General features: G+C 39.7%; 1 protein-coding gene across 2 annotated transcripts in view; it reads right to left on the reverse strand.

Annotated features, from left to right (window-relative positions):
• LOC126469895 (uncharacterized) overlaps nucleotides 1-19,495 on the reverse strand; it is a 485,688-nt gene that overhangs the window by 124,902 nt on the left and 341,291 nt on the right. For both annotated transcript variants that reach the window (XM_050097238.1, XM_050097237.1), the window contains exon 18: nucleotides 18,587-18,798. In XM_050097238.1, coding sequence (XP_049953195.1) covers nucleotides 18,587-18,798 — 212 coding nt within the window. The remainder of the gene's footprint in view (nucleotides 1-18,586; nucleotides 18,799-19,495) is intronic.

The following is a 19,495-nucleotide window of genomic DNA, read 5'->3' on the forward strand; positions in this document are numbered from 1 at the left end:
TCAGTTCACACCAGATATAACTCTTATTGCACGTTTTTGTGCCCAGAAAACTTTAGTTTGGTTTGATGAATTACTAAAAAAAATAATCCCACATAACATTATGGAATGAAAGTAAGCATAGTATGCCAGCTATTTCATTTTTATATCCCCTATGTCTGACAGAATTCCCATTGCAACTAGAGATTGGTTTAGACACTTCAGCAGTTCTGTGGTGTGCTTCTCCCAGTTGAATTTATTATCAAGCAGTCAACCCACGAATTTAACACTGTCCACTTCTTCTATCTGCTTGTCAACATATGTAAGGCATATACTTGTGGGACACCTCTTACAAGTTCTAAACTGCATGTAGTGTGTTTTGTTAAAGTTTAGTGACAAACAAACCAGTGATTAATGTCCACAAATATTTAATTAGCTGATCTTTCTAAGAGTACACTTGATTTGCTATTTATTGCAATGTTTGTATCATCGGCAAACAAAATGAACTTGGCACCTGGTAATGTTACTGATGAAAGGTCATTGATTTACACAAGGAAAATGTAAGGACGCTAAGATGGAACCTTGTGGGACTCCACATGTAATTAGTTCCCAGTTGGATGATGCCTGACAGCTTAATATATGTCTCTTTCCTAATAAGAGATATAAGATTTGAACCTTTTGCAGCATTTCCTGTTACACCATAAATTCTAAGTTACTTAAAAGATTATTGTGATTTATACAGTCAAATGCCTTTGACAGATAACAAAATATAGTATCTGCCTGCAATTTATTGTGTAATTAATTAAGTACACTTTCACTGTAAGTGTAGATAGCTTTCTCAATAGCAGAACCCTTAAGAAATCAAAAATGTGACTTTAACAGTATGTTATTTGTGATAAGATGGTTATAAAGCCACTTGAACATTACCTTTTCTAAAAATTTTGAGAATGCTGGAAAAAGTGAAATTGGACAGAAATTTGAAGCTATTTCTTTATCTCCCTTCTTAAACAGTGGCTTAACTTCAGCATATTTCAACCATTCAGGAAATGTTCCACTGATAAACAACTGGTTATACAGATAAGTTAATATGTTACTTAACTCAGAATAACATTCTTTAATTAACTTTGTTGATATTTAATCATACCCACTAGATGTATTTGATTTTAAAGATTTTATGATGGACATTACTTCTGCTGGGTAGTGAGGGTCGAATTCATATTATGGAAGTTACTTGCAATGTCTGGTCTGAGGTATCCCATGGCAGCATCTACAGAACCTGACAACTCCATCTTTTCAGTAACAGTTATAAAATGTTTGTTAAAAAGTCTCATCTGTCACCAATGTATCATTTACTCTTAATGCTATTTGCCCCTCTTCATGTCTGGTTCTACTGGTCTCCTCCTTCACTACATCCCATATTGTCTTTAATTTGTTATCTGATATGACTATCTTTTCCTTGTAATATATTTGCTTTGATGTCCATATTACAGACTTTAATATTTTGCAGTATTTCTTGTAATGTGCTATAGCATCAACATCAGAGCTGTTTTGTATCGAAAGATACAGTTTTCTTTTTGTTTTACAAGATACTTCTATTCCTTGAGTAATCCATGGCTTTTTTTGTAGACTTTGCTCTATCCTTGCTTAGTTTCGGGGGAAAACTGCGTTCCAATAAGGTAAGCACTTTATTAGCAAAAGCGTTATATTTTTCATTCATGCCATGAACACCATAAACATCACCCCAGTGAATGTCTCTGAGGAATGTCCTAACATAATCAATTTTTGGCTTATTGATTACCCTCTTGAGTTCACATTTAACAGACTTTGTATCCTGATCAGTATTAACATTTAACAGAAGGAACTGCATGTCATGGTCTGAGAGGCCATTGACTATTGGTTTTGTAATATAATTTTGCTCATTGGACTTTTCTATAAAGATATTATTAATGGCTGTTTGTGAGCAATTGGCTACCCTAGTTGGGAACTTTATATTGGGAATTAAGTTGAATGATAGTGTTACTAACTCAAATACGTTGTTAATGGGAGAGTCTTTAAGGAAATCTACATTGAATTCACCAGCAACCACTATTTCTTTGTTCTTGGTTGTTAATGGGCCAGTACAGCTTCAAGATGGTTTATGAACAGATTAAAGTTACCTGCAGGTGCTCAATATACACTTAATATTATGAAGGATTTTTTATGAAATTCTACTTCTGTTGCACATGCTTCCATATGCTGTTCTAGGCCAAATTTATGAGTGTCTATGTTCTTAAATTTATGACAGTTCCTGATGAATGTGGCAATTCCTCCTTTCTCCATTTATGCTCTATAAAAGTAAGATGCTAACCTAAATCCTGTAACTCTTAAAAGTTCTATACCAGTGGTCACATGATGTTTGGAGAGGCAGATTATGTCAGCAGGGTTTGAGGACTCTAATTCATCTATGCAGATAATTAACTCATTAATTTTATTTCCAGCCATTAATTTTATTCTATGGTAGCCACTGAAGGCTTCACACATTTCTCTCTTGATGACCAAACATATTTCATTCAGTATCTCTCCATCTATAAGCCTATGGTTTGATTTTACACCTATTATGCAGTAGTCTCTTTTTTTCAGAGTTTCTTTACAGTGACCGTATACTGTAGGGAGTACCTCCCATTGTGAACTGATCTACTGGGTACATATCTATCCAGCACTTGGTCAACTATTCTTTTAAACTTGAGCCATAGTTTCTCTACATGTTCCTGTCCTGAGCTGGAAGTTTCAAGTTCTTCACTGAGGTATGACATTACTCTTTCTTTATCTACTTTACTTCAACATGTTTTAGTTGTCCTTTTTACTTTGGTTGTCACTGTTACTGCAACTACATCATGGTTTGTGATTCCAGTTTCGATGTGGACATCTTCAAAGAGTTTCAGTCTCCTTGTTGCCATTAAATCTAATATATTTCCATAATGAGTGAGGTTATGAACAAACTGTTCTAGGTAGGTTTCAGAGAAGGCATCTAGTAATGTTTCACAGGATGTTGTCCATCACTAACAAAACTGTAACTATCCTAGTTGTTAGTTGGATGATTAAAGTCTCTTCCAATGATTACAGCATTATGTGAGAACCTATGTACTACTGATCTGAGGTCTTCTCTAGTTTTTGGTTACATTAGGAGGTGGGTCTGGTGGTTAATAGATGGATCCAATTATGCTTTTATGTCCACCCCTGAAACTGAGTCTTGCCCAAACAATCTCACATGCAGATCAATTTCTATCTTGCTAGACTCGATCTTTTTGTCTACAGTGATAAATTCACCTCTTCCATTTCCCATTAGCCTAACCTTTTGATATATGATTGAATTTTCTCCAAAAGTCTCACTTCTATCAACTTTGGGTTTTAACCAACTTTATGTACGTATTATTATGTGAGCTTTGCTGATTTTCAGGAGCACTTCAAACTCCGGAACTTTGTTGCGAATGCTTCGGCAGTCAATCCTTAGGATTTTCATACGCTTATGGAAAGGGGGGGAGGGGATGGGGGCATTTCCTTGGTTCTTACACTGATATGTCTGAGTCTCTTACAGTATTTGGACTGGATGAAGAGTTTTCTAATATTATAAAACCTTGTGTACATCCCACACACAGTCACTTGCCTGGGTAGTGGCCTCTGATCTGTAGTGCACACCTGACTCAGTTAGGTGGACCTTACAATTCTGGATCCTATGGTGTGACTCTAGGAAGTCACAGTCTCTGTTTAAAGTCTTCCACTTAGCTCAGAGGAAGGGGCCACAATTTGTTCTGGGGACAATGCTACAGATTGCAAGCTTTGTTGAAATTCAGTGAGCAAGTCTGATACTCTCAACCTTCTCTGCCAGTTGCTGGAATGATCAAAATATTATCACTATTTTAATTTCTTGTCATCTCAGATAATAGAAATTTTAAATGTAGATTTCATGAAATGTAGTATTGCCTGAGATGCAGTATTTGAAGAATTAAATTTTAGAGACTGTACTTAATGTTTGATCTGTTTCAGTGTTATGTTGTACCTGTACCTTAGTTTCAACATTTATTTCATTTATTTATTCTTCAAAATTACAACCTATAATCTGGGAAGTTAACCTAGGCCATACAACTCATATTTATGAGAGTTGTGTGGCCTACATTAGTTTCTCAGATAATTGTGTGTGCAATAATAAATGTATGTATTAAGTAGTCACTCTTGGTACTTATAAACATTATGAAGAAAATGTTAATACCACAGCTACTTTCTATCTACAATAAAACCCCTTTACCAATCATCCAACTACTAATTCTTCTGTTAGTGCTATACATTCTGCTCTGATTGTGTTCATTTATAAGGGTGCATCTAAAATGCAGAAGATTGTTTCCTCTACTGGATTCATTCTCATACTACCACAGTCAACTGCCTTTGTCTGTTGGATTCCTTGGACATAGCGCAGCTTGATAGCAGTGTTTACACTGTAACAAGCAATTCCATGATTCAGTGTAACATCTTAGAATCCACACTTCTGTGATCACTTGCACCAGTGCAATGTAAAGTCTTGAAAAAGCATTTCATTCAGTGTTCACTGACCTCCTCAGTTGCTTTCTTTCCATCTGTTGGGTACATTGTGTAGCTGGGACGGAAACACGCTGACATGTAGATAAATGCCTTGTGATGTCTTCCTTGACCTTCCTGGATGCTGTAGCTGCAGTATTGTCCAAGATGCACTGCACTGACTTGTTCCTCTGTGCTGCTTTGGGATCCAGCATGTTTAATGCCTGCCCACCATTACCCATTGCATCTTCCTTGAGTGCACAGCCCACAACGTGTGCTCTGGAATGTCCACTCTGCCACAGGCACAACTCTCATCCAACTGTCTTTCGATTTTGTAAAAATATAATAACATGTGGGCCATGACTAACTAGGCAGGTACTGTATCAATCTGCTTGACAGATGAATAAATCTCATTTTCATTCTATCCCTGATGTTAGTGAGAAATTTATATGTTCTACTTTTGCTTGAAGTGTCCCATTCATTTTGCCACGATTTTAATACACAAACCATTATTAACTTTGTCGTATCAGCCTCAGTTCCAAGTATACCACTGCAAAAGTCCCAAGCAGCTGGAAAAAACGCAGGCAACTCCTGTCTATAAGAAGGGTATAAGAACAGACCCACAAAGTTACAGACCAATATCCTTAATATCAGTTTCCTGGAGAATTCTTGAACACATTCTCAGTCAAACAACAAATTTCCTTGAGACTGAAAAGCTTATGTCCACGAATCAGCACAGTTGTAGAAAGCATTACTCATGCGAAACACAGCTTGTCCTTTTCTAACATTATATACTGCAAACAATGGATAAAGGGTGACAGGCAGGCTCCATATTTCTAGATTTCTGAAAAGCATCTGACATGGTGCCCCACTGCAGACTGTTAATGAAGATATGAGCATATGGAATAGATTCCCAGGAAAGTGATTGGCTCAAAGAGTCCGTAAGCAATAGAATCCAGTATGTTGTTCTCAATGGCAAATTTTCATCAGAGACAAGGATGTCATCAGGACTGCCCCAGGGAACTGTAGTATATATATATATATATATATATATATATATATATATATATATATAAAAAAAAACAAAGATGAGGTGACGTACCGAACGAAAGCGCTGGCAGGTCGATAGACACACAAACAAACACAAACATACACACAGAATTCAAGCTTTCGCAACAAACTGTTGCCTCATCAGGAAAGCTTGAATTCTGTGTGTATGTTTGTGTGTCTATCGACCTGCCAGCGCTTTCGTTCGGTAAGTCACCTCATCTTTGTTTTTATATATAATTTTTCCCATGTGGAATGTTTCCCTCTATTTATATATATATATATATATATATATATATATATATATAATATGGCTGACTAGGTGGGCAGCGATCCGCTGTTGTTTGCTGATGATGCTGTGGTGTACAGGATGTGTTGGAGGTGAGTGACTGTAGGAAGATATGAGATGACTTAAGCAAAATTTCTAGTGTTATGAATGGCGGCTAGCTCTAAATGTAGAAAGATGTAAGTTAATGCAGGTAAGCAGGAAAAACAAACCCATAATGCATGAATACAGCATTATCAGTGTCCTGCTTGACACAGTCATGTTAGTTAAATATCTGGACTTATTGTTACAAAGCAATATGAAATGGAATGAGCATGTGAGGAATGTGGTAGATAAGGTGAAGGAGAATTTTGGGAAAGTGTTGTTCATCTGTAGAGGACACCCCATCTAGGATGCTAGTGCAACCTATTTTTCGATACTGTGTTTGGGGTCTGCACCAGGTCGGATTAAAGGAAGAGACTGAAGAAACTGAGAAGTGGACTGTTAGATTTCTTACTGGTAGGTTCAAACAACACACAAGTGTTATGGAGACACTTCAGGAACTCAAATAGGAATCCTTAGAGTGAAGGTGATATTCTTTTTGTGCAACACTACTGAGAAAATTTAGAGAACAGGCTTTTAAAGCTAACTGCTGAACAATTCTACTGATGCCAACATACATTTTCCATAAGAACCATGAAGATGTGAGAAATTAGGGCTCATATGGAGGCATACACACAGCTGTTTTTCCCTTGCTCTATTTGCAAGTGGAGCAGGGGAAGGAATGACTAGCAGTGATATTGGGTACCCTCCATCATGGCTTGTGGAGTATGTATGTAAATGCATAAGTTGATCCTTCATACTCCCATTTCATTGCCTCTCTTTAATAAATAAAGGGCTCCCCTTTTCAAGATTTTCAAGTTCAATGGGCATATTCCTAGAACTACTAACAATGCATCATGCAGAGTAGTGGAGTAGGTGCCCATTAATCTTTAAAGCATTCTTCGTTGACCTCTTCTGGCTACTGAAACCGGCTTCACAAGCTGCAATTAATGAGCCCAAACACTCACATCATGTTCTACAAATGTAGCTAATACAGTCTAGTGGTATGCTCTTTTATGCCTGCCTCCTTTACATGATGCACATTTGTTGTGCCTTTCTGTGACTCAGCATCTCTGCAATATGGTACATAGCAACTATCCTTTTCATTATATTGTTACATCCAGAAATACCCATAGATATCTCATTATTATGCTTCTTCTAATTGTTACATAATTTAATTTTATTTTAGGATTTTTTGCTAGGTTCCCTTTCAGCAGGAGTTACTTAGTTTTGTGAGGGGCCAATGACAATCTGACACTTCAACACCATCCTTCAAGTCTATGGAACACTGCTTTACATTTGCTTCTATAATTCTTCTGGAGTCAACTCTTATGATGAACAGCACATCATCTGCAAATGCTAACAGTCTGCTCACATTACCACTGTCATGTAACTTCTGCAGTATGGGCTCCAAAGCTACATCCCAAAACTCTGTGTCACACTCTGATCACTGTGGACAGTCATTTAGTATGGTCTTTGTCATTTATTTCCTGGGCATGTTAAAGATTTGTGTCTCTCATGTCAATAACCTATCAGGTAGTTGTTCAATACTTCTGGACACTCCAGTTCCCTACGGTGAAAAGAAAATGGCCACCACAGGTTATCGAAAGTATCTGTAATATTGATCATCATCCCTAGAATGCACATAGAATGAGTGTCTGCCACTAGCAAGATCATATTATTAATTGCGCATCCTGATGACCTTCCTCTTCTGAACCCATAACAGTGGGACCTCATCCTGTGTGGCATTCTATGATCTTGTAATCATTTGCATAATAGTTTTTTCCATTATCTTACTGAGAACATTTGGACAGTCTGTAGAGTTTGGGTATCGTCAGATCTTTATCTTGCCCTTTACTAAAGATCATCATCTCAGCATTCTTCCATGGTGTAGGGCCTCTACCTTGCAAGAAACACCCATTGTACAGTTCACACTAGTAAATATATAAGTGGGCACATAAGGCTTGTATTACTTTGGTGGGGCTTGATTGTGATTCTTGAGATTTGTTCTTTTCCAGACTTAAAATTATTTTCCCAATTTCGTATTGTTCAACAGGATATGCAAGTTCATTTTTTCTATAGTCATCCCATAACATTGTTTGTAACCTATGTAGATCTTCTGTCTCGTTTTTGTCTTTGTCATCATGAAGTAGTGTTTCCATTAGCAGAGCAGCTGACTGTTCGTAACTTTCTATTATCATTCTTTCATTTATTTTGAGCCTGGACAAAACTGTTGGTAATTGTATTTTCTCTTAGACTATTTTGTATGGTAGTCAGTTTGTAAGTTAATCTGCATGAATTGTTTCCAATGTCCCATTTTTGTTTTCCAAGACTCTCCTTTAAAATGTTGTTTAGCATGCCTGTATCTATGCAACCTTTAGGTTATTTCAATTTGGGTCATGCTGCTCTGGTATAGCTTCCTGGCTCTTCTTGTTTCACATATTAATTTCTGCAGTGCTGTGGTACATATACTAGATATTCCTCTAACAAGGGAATGGTCAGACTTGACATGTCGAAACATGTGTTGCTTTTTTTACCACTGTGAGTTAACATTGCAAGAAGTCTGCACGCAGAATTTTAGCTACTGACATGACCTGGAAGTCTGTAAACAATTTTATGAAGTAAGACATTATTGTCGCACGGTTTCCGCGCTTATAACTGCCTCTCGTATAACCCTGACCTCTATCGCTACGTTATATCAACGCCATCTAGGGACAAGGTGGTGTTAGCTACGCGCCGGTCTCTTGCCACAGCAGTGAAAGAGCTGATTCCCCCAGTGACAGCGATCGTATGATAATGAAACATTCGTTGACAAATATGGCTGATACGTTATCTACAACATTCTTTCCAAACAGCTATGAAATAGACACAAATAAATATACGGTTTAGAACACGTCCAAATTTTATTTCTTGTAATTACCGAAAAAATGCGAAATATTGATACAATGTTCAAAACATAGGTTTTTTGTGCACCAAGAACATACGAGCAAAGACGACATATGACAGCCCTGCGAATCACAGACGTTGTTAGATGTCCGTAGACAAATCTAGGCTGGTGTTAGGAATGAATCAGGCCTAGTATCAGTACAGTTCAAGGAGTGCCACGCATATTTAATCAAATTCGGAAACCGTGGGGAGGAAAATTGATAATTTACTACTGATTGCAGCTTGAGAATATTGTCACGGAGATAGACAGGAAATTTCAGTGATCTGCACACAATAATTTTCTCTGTTAGTTTTCTGTAAAATGCCTTCAACTGACGGAAAAATTCTCTGTCTAAAGGTTGAATTACGTTCGTCGTGCCGGGTGGAATCTGAAGTATCTCTACTTCTTTGTCAGGGTGGACTCAAAATACAGCTTTTAATGAATCAGACCTTTTATTACCTGACCACGAATCTAGAAGTAGGAGATTTGTTCCCGCAGAACGGAAGAAAAGCATGATGCATGAAAAGTGTAACATTTTCATTTCCCATTTTTCCAGACTTCGATGCGTCTACCACAAGATTGTTTGCGTAGAACATTGTTCTTTTGACACGTGATCCAAAACGTCCGGTTGGTTCTTGAAGACACACATATAGTTTAGGCAGCAATGAACCATCCAGACTAATTATGGGCATTGTAGTGAATGAATGGGTGAGTGCAGTCGTGGACTGCACAATCGCCTCAATGTGTTTTTCCCCTTTGAATGACAGTGTTCTTTTCGCACGCATTCCTTTTTGAAAACCTGACTGATCTGCACTGTAGACGTACGATTCACTAAAACTAGCGATCTTATTTTTTGCATTCGTAAGAAAAGCTTCTATCATTTTCATTTGTGTCTCTTCATTTTTCCGACCTGTTTCTCGATACAAATTTTGTTATTTTTCTTGCCACAATTTTATGTGATCTTTTGAAGCGACTAATCCAACTTTGAGAAGCTGTAAATTCTATAGCGCCTATCGCGTTGGCAATCTCTAACGCCCAACCACGCAAAGTTGTATCGCTGACACTAAATGACTGTTGTCTGGCATCGGTAAATAGCTCAAAAAGTCGAGCATTTATCTCCATCGCCATTTCCAGTCGACTCTTACGTCGTCCAGCGACTTCCTTTTTCCATCTATACAATTCACGTTCAGAACGGACAAAGCGATACTTATTTTGAACAGTACTGACACGTAGGCGTTTCTTACCACTTTCGTTCAACCAATACGTCACCGCTTTTTCTTTGTCTGATAAGTTAATTGTAGTTGCTGGTGTTACTTTTGGAGATAATTGACGATGGTACGTGGCGCTATCACTCGAAGAGTCTTCGTGAGTGCAACTTTCGTCGGTGTCTTCGCCGTCTGTAGATTCACAGTCTGCAATATCGAGTGTTTCAGTTGTTTCTAGCAACATGTCTGCGCCATTTACATGCTCTTCTAGAAGTTTAACAACCATGTCGCACAAAAAATAGTCTTCACGTGTGTTTTCTATTGATTGCTTCATTTGGCGTCTGTGGTATATCTCCATGGCAAGCAGCAAAACGTTTACAGGGTTCGCCATCACCTGTGAGGGGAAATTGAATGTTCACCGTAAAGTGCCTTGCGGAATATAGATTAACATGTACAGAACATCTTTCACATCTCTTACCAGTTTCAGGACGGTATGTTTCGAAATACGTACCAGAAATTAAAAGGACGTGCATGCCACAGAAACGAATATTCGTTTTCCCTTTCCACCAAAACCGTGCAGCGATATTCCTCTTTAGTGAACTCCGCGATAAGACGGTCGCACTTCCCGACCATGCACACAACGCTCGCGACTCGCCATTTACAGGGGTGGCCAGCTGTCACTGCAAGCGCCAAGCAGGAAACACAGCCATGTTCGTGATTTTTTTAGGTGATTTCCAGTTCATGTCAGCAGCTACAATTTTGCATACGGATCTTTTGCACAGTTAAATAACAGTGCTAAAAAAAGCAATACATGTTTCGGCATGACAAGTCTGACCATTCCTTTGTAAGACTCACTCTTGACAGGTATCCATGCCCTCATTGCCTTACGTGTTGTGTGCGTGCGTGCGTGCGTGTGTGTGTGTGTGTGTGTGTGTGTGTGTGTGTGTGTGTGTATTTTGACTCCACAGGTGCTCAAGCAATCGCAAGGTTATCAGCACCCAACAGATTTTAAAAAGTAATGAATGTGAAAATTTCACTAAAACTGTTGCACACATCATTCGCATTCACTCACATAATCACTCTATCTCACAGGCCTTAAGAATGGAGAAACGGTGAAATGTGATACATCAGGGATTAAAAACACTAAGTAAAACAGTGACAGAGGAGCTAAAACAACAGCACAGGCAAAGTTGACTGGCTGACCACTTACAAAAACATGGGTGAGTCAGTCACCTTGTCAATACATTAAGACATTTCTTTTTTTCTTTCGCTACCGCCTTTAACCCGCATTGTGTGCAGGGTTGGCTGGGTTACGGACAGATGTGGCATGGTTAATTGGAAGGGGTGGCCGGATGCCCTTCCTGCCGCCACCCCATACCCCCCGGGATGGAATTAGTGTACCCCAGCTGTCTGCATCAAGTGTAAATCATGAAATAGTGTGAATGTGTTTCAAATGTCTGTGAGTCGTGGAATTGAGGCGGGACGTGGGGACCAGCCCAGTATTCACCTAGTAGGATGCGGAAAACCACCTAAAAACCACATGCAGACTGGCCGGCACACCGGCCATCATCGTTAATCCACCGGGCGGATTCGATCCGGGGCCAGCACCCCTACCCGAGTCCAGGAAGCAGCACGTTAGTGCTCTCAGCTACCCTGGCGGGTTGTCAATACATTACGACCATCTGCCTAAAATCATGGGAAAATTTTGAACATTCACAAAACTTTAAAACTCTAACCATATTCATCGGAATGTCACTTAAAACACAGGACAGGGCTATTGGCAAATCTGTCACTACCCTCCGGTCCAAAAATAAAACAGAGTCTAATAAAATTTAACACACAGTGATCTGAATGCCACAAGCACTACACACTAGAGGACCCTATTGCCAGAGCAAGAAGCCATGCATTATAGGGCTGTTGCCTATGCAAAGACGAGTAAGGAGGACCTTGTCCTGTTGATATTGTTGGAAGGGTGCCAGCATTATGGGCTTTACTAGACGGAGCTTATTGTCTGTTACTCCCTGTCACTCATCCTCCCATCGTGCAACACTCTATATCTCAACAGCGAGGTGATAGCATGCAGTGGGATGGCACACTGAACTAACTGAGGATCATGACATGCCTCCTTGGCTGCTAAATCTGTCCTTTCTTTCATCACAATATCCTTGTGCTCTGGTACCCTGTAAAGGGCATGCAGCGAATCATAACAGACAAGGATTTTAGTATTCAGATCATGTGTCATCTACTCCAATGCCCGTAGGATTACATACAATTCTGCATTGAAGACAGTTAAGTCTTGAGGCAGTCAGACCTCGAGTACATGATCAGGGAAAAACACAAAACAACCAACGGAGTCCCCTTGTTCTGTAAGGACAGCTGTAAAGTTGTGGCGCTCCATTAAAATGTCATCAAATAATGTGATAAAAACACATGCAGGAGTGCAAAATCTCCTGTACAGCACTAAATCTAAAATTACTCTCAGCTTTTGCAGTAACCAGGGTGGCAGAGGTTGTACTTGCTCCACATCAAGTGACCCCAGCACATGCCGCATGTGGACCCCAAATGGCCTTGTTGCACATGGATGATTGAAGAAAAGGCATTCCAGAGGTGAAAGAGCAACATTATGGTACAAAAGTGAATTCAGAAACATGAGGAATTTACATGCCTGAGATACCATGAAGAGTTGCCACTGGATTGTAAGTGGCGGTTCACCAGCCTCAGCACAGAGACTGGATATGGGGCTTGTTCTTAAGCACCCGTGGCCAGTCTAATCCCCTCATGGTAGATAGCGTCAGTGTTCTTCAGATAGTAAGATCTCACTTATTCATACCCTGTGCACCCATAGTCCAGCCATGAATGCATGAAAACTCTATAAAACTGCAGCAGACATGCCCTGTCCACTTCCCAAGATATGTGTATAAGGCACTATATGATATTCAGTGCATTCAGGGTTCTGGATTTCAGGTCTCTCTGGTATGGAAATCATGAAAATTTTAAGCAAAAAATGAGGTTTGAAAACCTCACTAAGTCTTTAAAAAGTAGCATATGCAAGGCAGGTAAATTAAGAATATTATGAAAATGGTTAAAATGAACACACACACTTATCTGTGGAAAACTGAAAACCAGTTTTTGCAGACCACTCCTCTAATCTCTACACCAGGGCGGCCAAACACTTCACAGTGTACAGATGTGCGGAAGTGCTGCACATGTGCGCACGTGTGCGACAGCGACATCTGTTATGAGACATGTGTCCTAAATGAATGGCGGCGGCTCCACTTCCCTGTTTATGTGGTACAAGCAAGAGCGCAACATACCCAGTCTCGTTTACCCCTGGTGACCGTAACTTGAACAGAGAAGTACTGAGAAATGGCAAGTACTGTGACAAAGCAAAGGACGGGAGATCTATGTTCTCAGTCGTTTAAAAATGACTGGGAACTGCAATTCTTTTTTGTAGCTGTTGGTGAAAACTCACAGTGTTTACTATGCCGCCGGATAATAGGCAGCCAGCGTAAGTTTTCAATTGAAAGACACTACAATACATATCACAAAGACGAGTGTAGTATACTCAAGAGTGAAGAACGGCAAGCAAAATTAAATGTCTTTAAGAAAATGGATGAGACATCAACTCGATTATCATTTCTCATGACCAGTGATAAACGTGTTTGGATTTATTCCTTTCATAATTAAAAATTGTTTACTAACTGTGCATTAGTGCCTCATTCTGCTCCATGTTACATTATTATCAGGAAAGTTGGTCATTAAACCGATTGTTCCAATGTATTTAGGGTTTTTTTTTTTTTTGTTTAATGTGTGAAGGGCTACGCTCAGCTGAAGTCGATAAAACGTAACATTCATCAGATTGTCGGTTATTATGTAGATTTCAGATGGAACTGATGAAAGATGTAGCAATAATGGTATTGAAATAACAGGTGATCATTGAGAGGTCTGTGGTTATCATTCTGTTCAGAGGTCAGTGAGACAGAAATTATGTGGGTGTAACTGAGGGCACCGAGAATTAGTTATAGGAGACCTTGCATTAGTTTAATGTTATTTGAAATCATGAATAAGGTTTGTTGGAAGTCGCTAAGTGCTCTCTTTCTTAAATACTAGATCAAAAACATTACTCGTATTTACGTGCTGTCAGTCAAGCTGCCTTAATAAAAACCCACAGCTGTTAACTGTATTACTTGTCCTACTGGGTTAAACTGTTAACATAAAAGTAGACGTCTCAATGAGTAGACTGTGACAGTATTTTAAATGTTTAATACAAAAAATACCTTCCCATGGTTGGCTTGCAAGCTGTGGAAAGAGCACTAGAATGCGCCGGTACAGAATATCCAAGCAAGTGGATAAAGCGACATCTGTGGTTAGAAACATGCACTACAGAACGCTGACGGCTGCAGCGTGCACGCTGTGACCCGGAAGTTGCACATGTGCAGGAGCACCGCACGCATGCAGAATTTCTGGCCGGCTCTGCTCTACACTGTAAGTTGCAACCGACAACAAATGAGCATTGTACAGGACTCCTTATCACAGATGTGATACTGTCTATGACCATGACAAAGAGGGCAATACTTATAACATTACCCGGAGGAACACCATTTGTCTGCTCAAAATGATCCAACAGTGAGGCTCCCCAAAGCCTGCTGATCAGCTGCCTCTAGCAGGGTCAGGTTGTCGATAGTGGACTGAAATCTCCAGAATCCACACTGAGAGTGGCTAAGAAGTTGCCTCATCTCTAACAACCAGACCAGATGATGGTTAGTCATTAGCACCAGGGTCTTTCTGACGCAGCATATTAAGGCAAAACTCTGGTAACCATGCGAGATGTGTGGTCCTTTCCTGGTTTGAGAAGAAGAATGGAAATCATCTCTTACCAAGAGTTGGGAAAGTGGCCTGTCTACCATACCAAATTAAAATATTTAAGGAGGATTTCCTTTGAAACTGGAGGCAAATGTCGAAGCATGCAGTACTGGATTTGGACATGATGGAGTGCAGTGTCATGAGCCTCAGACAGTGTTGATTTCAGCTCCCACATGGAGAAAGGGTAGTTGTAGGTCTCAGAACTGTTGGATCTGAAGTCTAACTTGCCCCTCTCTCCAGTCGTACGGTGGAGGTGAAATGCTGGATCCTGGCTGGCATTGGCAGCAGTATTTGCAAACTGCTCTGTCATTGTCTGAGTGATGTCTCCAGGCATTATTTGAAGACACCCCTGTTTCAGAACTGCTGCTATTGGTAAATGACTGTGTTTACCGCAAATCTTCCTGATGGCTTGCCATACTTTTGTGGAACAAGTGGAATGGTTGATGGAGTCCAGAAATGCCTGTCATGACCTTTTCTCACTACTTTAAATGATGCATTGAGCCTTGGTTCCCACAACCAGAAAATCTGAGAGTTTGTCTGCTGCCAGGCAGTACTTAAACTATCGAAGAGCCGCATGCCTGTCTTGGATTGCTGAGCAGCACTCATCAGTCCACCAAGGTTCAGGCAGTCTCCTAGTAGGAGAAATGGTTCGGGAAATTCTTCTATAACATCTGTTAGAGCCTCAGAGTCAATCACATTGTGCAGAGGTGAGTATAGTGACTAAATAGTGATCCTTTGACACATGTGAACTTCAACTGCAATCACTTTCAGGTCAGACTGGATGCTTTAAAATGTGTTTCCTGCAAACACAATCACAGAAGAAGTTCCTGTGCAAGAAGTTTCAGTTCCTCCACATGTGTCCTGAACCCATTAATACTTCATTGTAATATGGGAGTATTCTACGATGGTTGTTGCCCTTGCAACCTGCCTTTTTGCCTTCGGAAGGGGGCGGGGTGGCAGGTGCATGTAATGAGTGGAGGTTTAGTGTTTGGGCGAGGAGGCGGTAGTGGCAGCACTGAACCTTTGGAGGAGTTGGGAGCTCTGCAGCACTGGGAACCACAGCCTTGTCTGATGTTCTGGGAAGAGGTACAGGCTGTGAAATAACTGCAGCAACACAAGTGCATTGACAAATGGAGGTACTAGTGCTAACACTAACAACCACCATTTCTGTAGCAGTATCAGTCTTCTGAACTGGCTGCTTGAGAACAGATGCAAAGGAGATAGCAAACGTCAAGGGCTGCGTGACCTTATAGATCTTTTTGGCCTCATCATACAATTTATACTTAGTTGTTTTAATTTTCTGTATCTTCCTTTCTACAAGGAAGACACTGGAGTCCCTACTCCAGACAGGTTGAGCCCTAGGACAGTTTACACACTTCTCAGAAGATGAACAACCAACTCCTTCATGGGCTGCCATATCACATTTGCCACAAGTTGTTTCTCCTTTACAATCTAAGGTGGTGTGCCTGAAGTGCTGCCATGTAAAACAGTGCATTGGAGTTGGGAAACAAGGCCATACTATGAGGCAATGGAAACAAGCCTTAATGTGCTCTGGAAGTTTCGTGCTGCTGAAAGTCAATATAAACAAGTCTTATTTCATTAGATTGCCATCCACTCTTTTCATTATGTTTTGCACATCAATAATTCTTTCCTGGGACCTCTCAGGTTTCATTTTTTCTTGGGGAATGTCAACCAGATCCCAGAAAGTCACAACACTTTTGCTGTAGTTCAAAAGGTATTAAGCAATTCACTTTCTATTCCATACATGTCGTTCCATTGAGCTTTCTGGATGTTCTTCACTTGTTGGGAATTCGAAGTTTCTACCAACAGGGTCACACTTTGCAAATGATTGACAGATTTTAAAGCTCCAGAAATTCCCTCTAAACTTTTTTGGACATAGAAAGGTGAAACTTTCTCAAAGCTGCCATCCTTTCATTTAACTATAAGAAACATCAGTGTGTGATCATGTGTTCTGCAACTAGAGACTGAAAGATACTGTGTAATCCCCAAGTCTGGAGGACTGGCTACACAAGCCCTCTTATTCAGTTAGGTGTTGGCACCTACTGCCTGCCCACCCTTTCCACTGGAACAAGGAGGTGTTAATTTCAAGGGTTCCAGTTCAACCCCACAAACAGTTAGGGAAATAAAAGTCCCACAAGTCAAGGTAAGCCTTATGCAACTGAGGTTCTGCACTTTCCCCAGAGGTTGCCCACTAATGAATGTTCCACAATTTCCAAGCATCTCATTAGTGCACATGATGCCTTTAAGTTGAAGGGTTTTTATAGAGGTTTATACTATCCTCACAATCTGGGTGGTCAATTGAAGATCCACAGTCTCTATGACATACAACATTCCCTTGCTGCACTGTACAGTGGTTGCTAAAGCATGACCAGAGCTTACACAGCCCCAGCTCAGGAACCCCAGCATTGCCAAGCCTGTATCCAGCAATAGAATGCTTAGCCCCTGTGGGATCCTGTGTATGGCCACTGTCAGTTCTTGTGCTTTAACATCTACATCATCAACCAATGATGGACTTCCTGGATGCTGAAACACCCTTCTTGGTTATTCCCAATTAGCCTCCTTGATAGTGTATTTGAGCGTTATGTGCACATTTCCTGTGGTGTCTTACATTTCCCTTCCAGTCATGGTATAGTGTATGATATTGTTATCACTTGATGTCATTCCAGTTTCAACCTTCCAGCCTTTCACACAGTGCATCATTGCCATCTTTGCTAGAGTTATGTCTACATTTGATGCTGCTCTGTTGCTCTGACCCTCCCTTCAAAGTCTGTCAGATTTTAAGGTGTATTAAATACCTGGAGGCTGAGTTCCATGGTGGCTTCTTCTAGTTGTCTTCCACAGTCATCATTCAGGAGACTAGGCAACAACACTGACTTCATATTTGCATCAGTTGCATATGCATGAGACTTAATTTGTCCTAGATGACTAATATCCTTCAGCCTTATCTGATACTCGCCAATCCCATCACTAAATCGAAAATACATGGGAACCAGGATGCAACTCCCCTTTCAAGTTAACATTTCCATGTAGATTACATGTTCTGAACAATACTGGGATGGTTTTGACATGGTAACAACCTTGTTAAATACTATTATTGCTTCCATAGGATGCTGCCTGTGGGTGACTATTGGGCAGATATTAGCATACTGAAGACCTTTCCTCCTGCCTTAGTATATTGTTCTCGGAAATACAATACATCTAACCTCAACTCCTCTGCCACTGCCTCTGCCTCTTTTAATATTCTGGCACTTCTCAAGTCATTAACTTTCAACATATTTGGATAAGAGTATATCCAACCAATGGGCATAAAGCTGATGATATAGTAAGCAAGTTTTTTAGTAATATATTGCAATTTAATGTTCACAAGACATTCACACAAAATACCAACCTGCTCTTTTTTACAGTTTATGTGAGACATAACTTCATAATAGGTGTTACTTACAATTGTAAATACTCAAATCTCCACGAGAATTCCTCTTTTCCTGGAAAATATGTTAAGTCTTATCATCATCACATGTTAAGTGAGTTACTGCCCTCTTCACAGATTATCTTATCTGCTTAATAGCATAAATGAGTTAAAATTCATAAATAAAATGCTGATGATGAAAACATACAAGAAAAAAGACCACTAACCTTGTAAACAGATTTTCTGAAAATAGGCAAGATCAGGAGCAGATTCAAGTGGAGCACTTTCTGAATCTGATGAACGATCTAAGGCATAGCACCTCTGACGACCCCCTCTGATGTTCTCAACAGAAACAGCAAGACAATGCTGTCTCATCTGAGCACATTTCACCAGACACTCTACAGCAATACCAATATCATCTCTGGTCCTGATAGGCTCTCTATGAAAAACAAATACATAAATAAATAAAACTGTGCTTGCTGTGTGATTAGAATATGTGCAAAACTTCATGACATGCAAGAGTTAGTGAACTAGTGTGCAGTTATCATAACATACTATACATTGTGAGACAATTCCTGTACAAGCACGGAAATAGTTTTCTAAAAGGAAGTGTGTTAGTTGCTTTTTGAATACAGTTATGTCACCAAAAATATACCTGACATGAAATGGTGAAGCATAACATACATTTATGCTGGAATAAAGCATTCCTTTCCATATCATTATGAGTTTTACGTACTGTTCTATGCAAATTATGTTATCTATCAAGATCAGGCTATAAATTTTTCATTTTCTGTACTGTATGATTCTTCTAAACAAAGAACCAACAGAAGGAATACAATGGGAGGAAATGATGAGGAAGTTGATAGAATAGCATCTAGGTTGGACACACTTCATGATTCTAATGACTTTTGTTGTGCACAGAAACGGTTTTTACTTGTGACTGCTTTTCCCAGAATATGATGCCACAGGATGCAAATTAATAGAAGTAGCCTAGATATATAGCTTTGGTTGTATGTAGGTCATAGATGAATGCAATATTATTAGTAGAAATCATTATTAAACTCAATTTTTACATAGGCAGCAGACATTATTAATCAGCTGGCTCAATTCTTAATATGTAGGCCTGGCAGGAAACT

This window comes from Schistocerca serialis, chromosome 3 (assembly GCF_023864345.2).
Source record: "Schistocerca serialis cubense isolate TAMUIC-IGC-003099 chromosome 3, iqSchSeri2.2, whole genome shotgun sequence".
NCBI lineage: Eukaryota > Metazoa > Arthropoda > Insecta > Orthoptera > Acrididae > Schistocerca > Schistocerca serialis.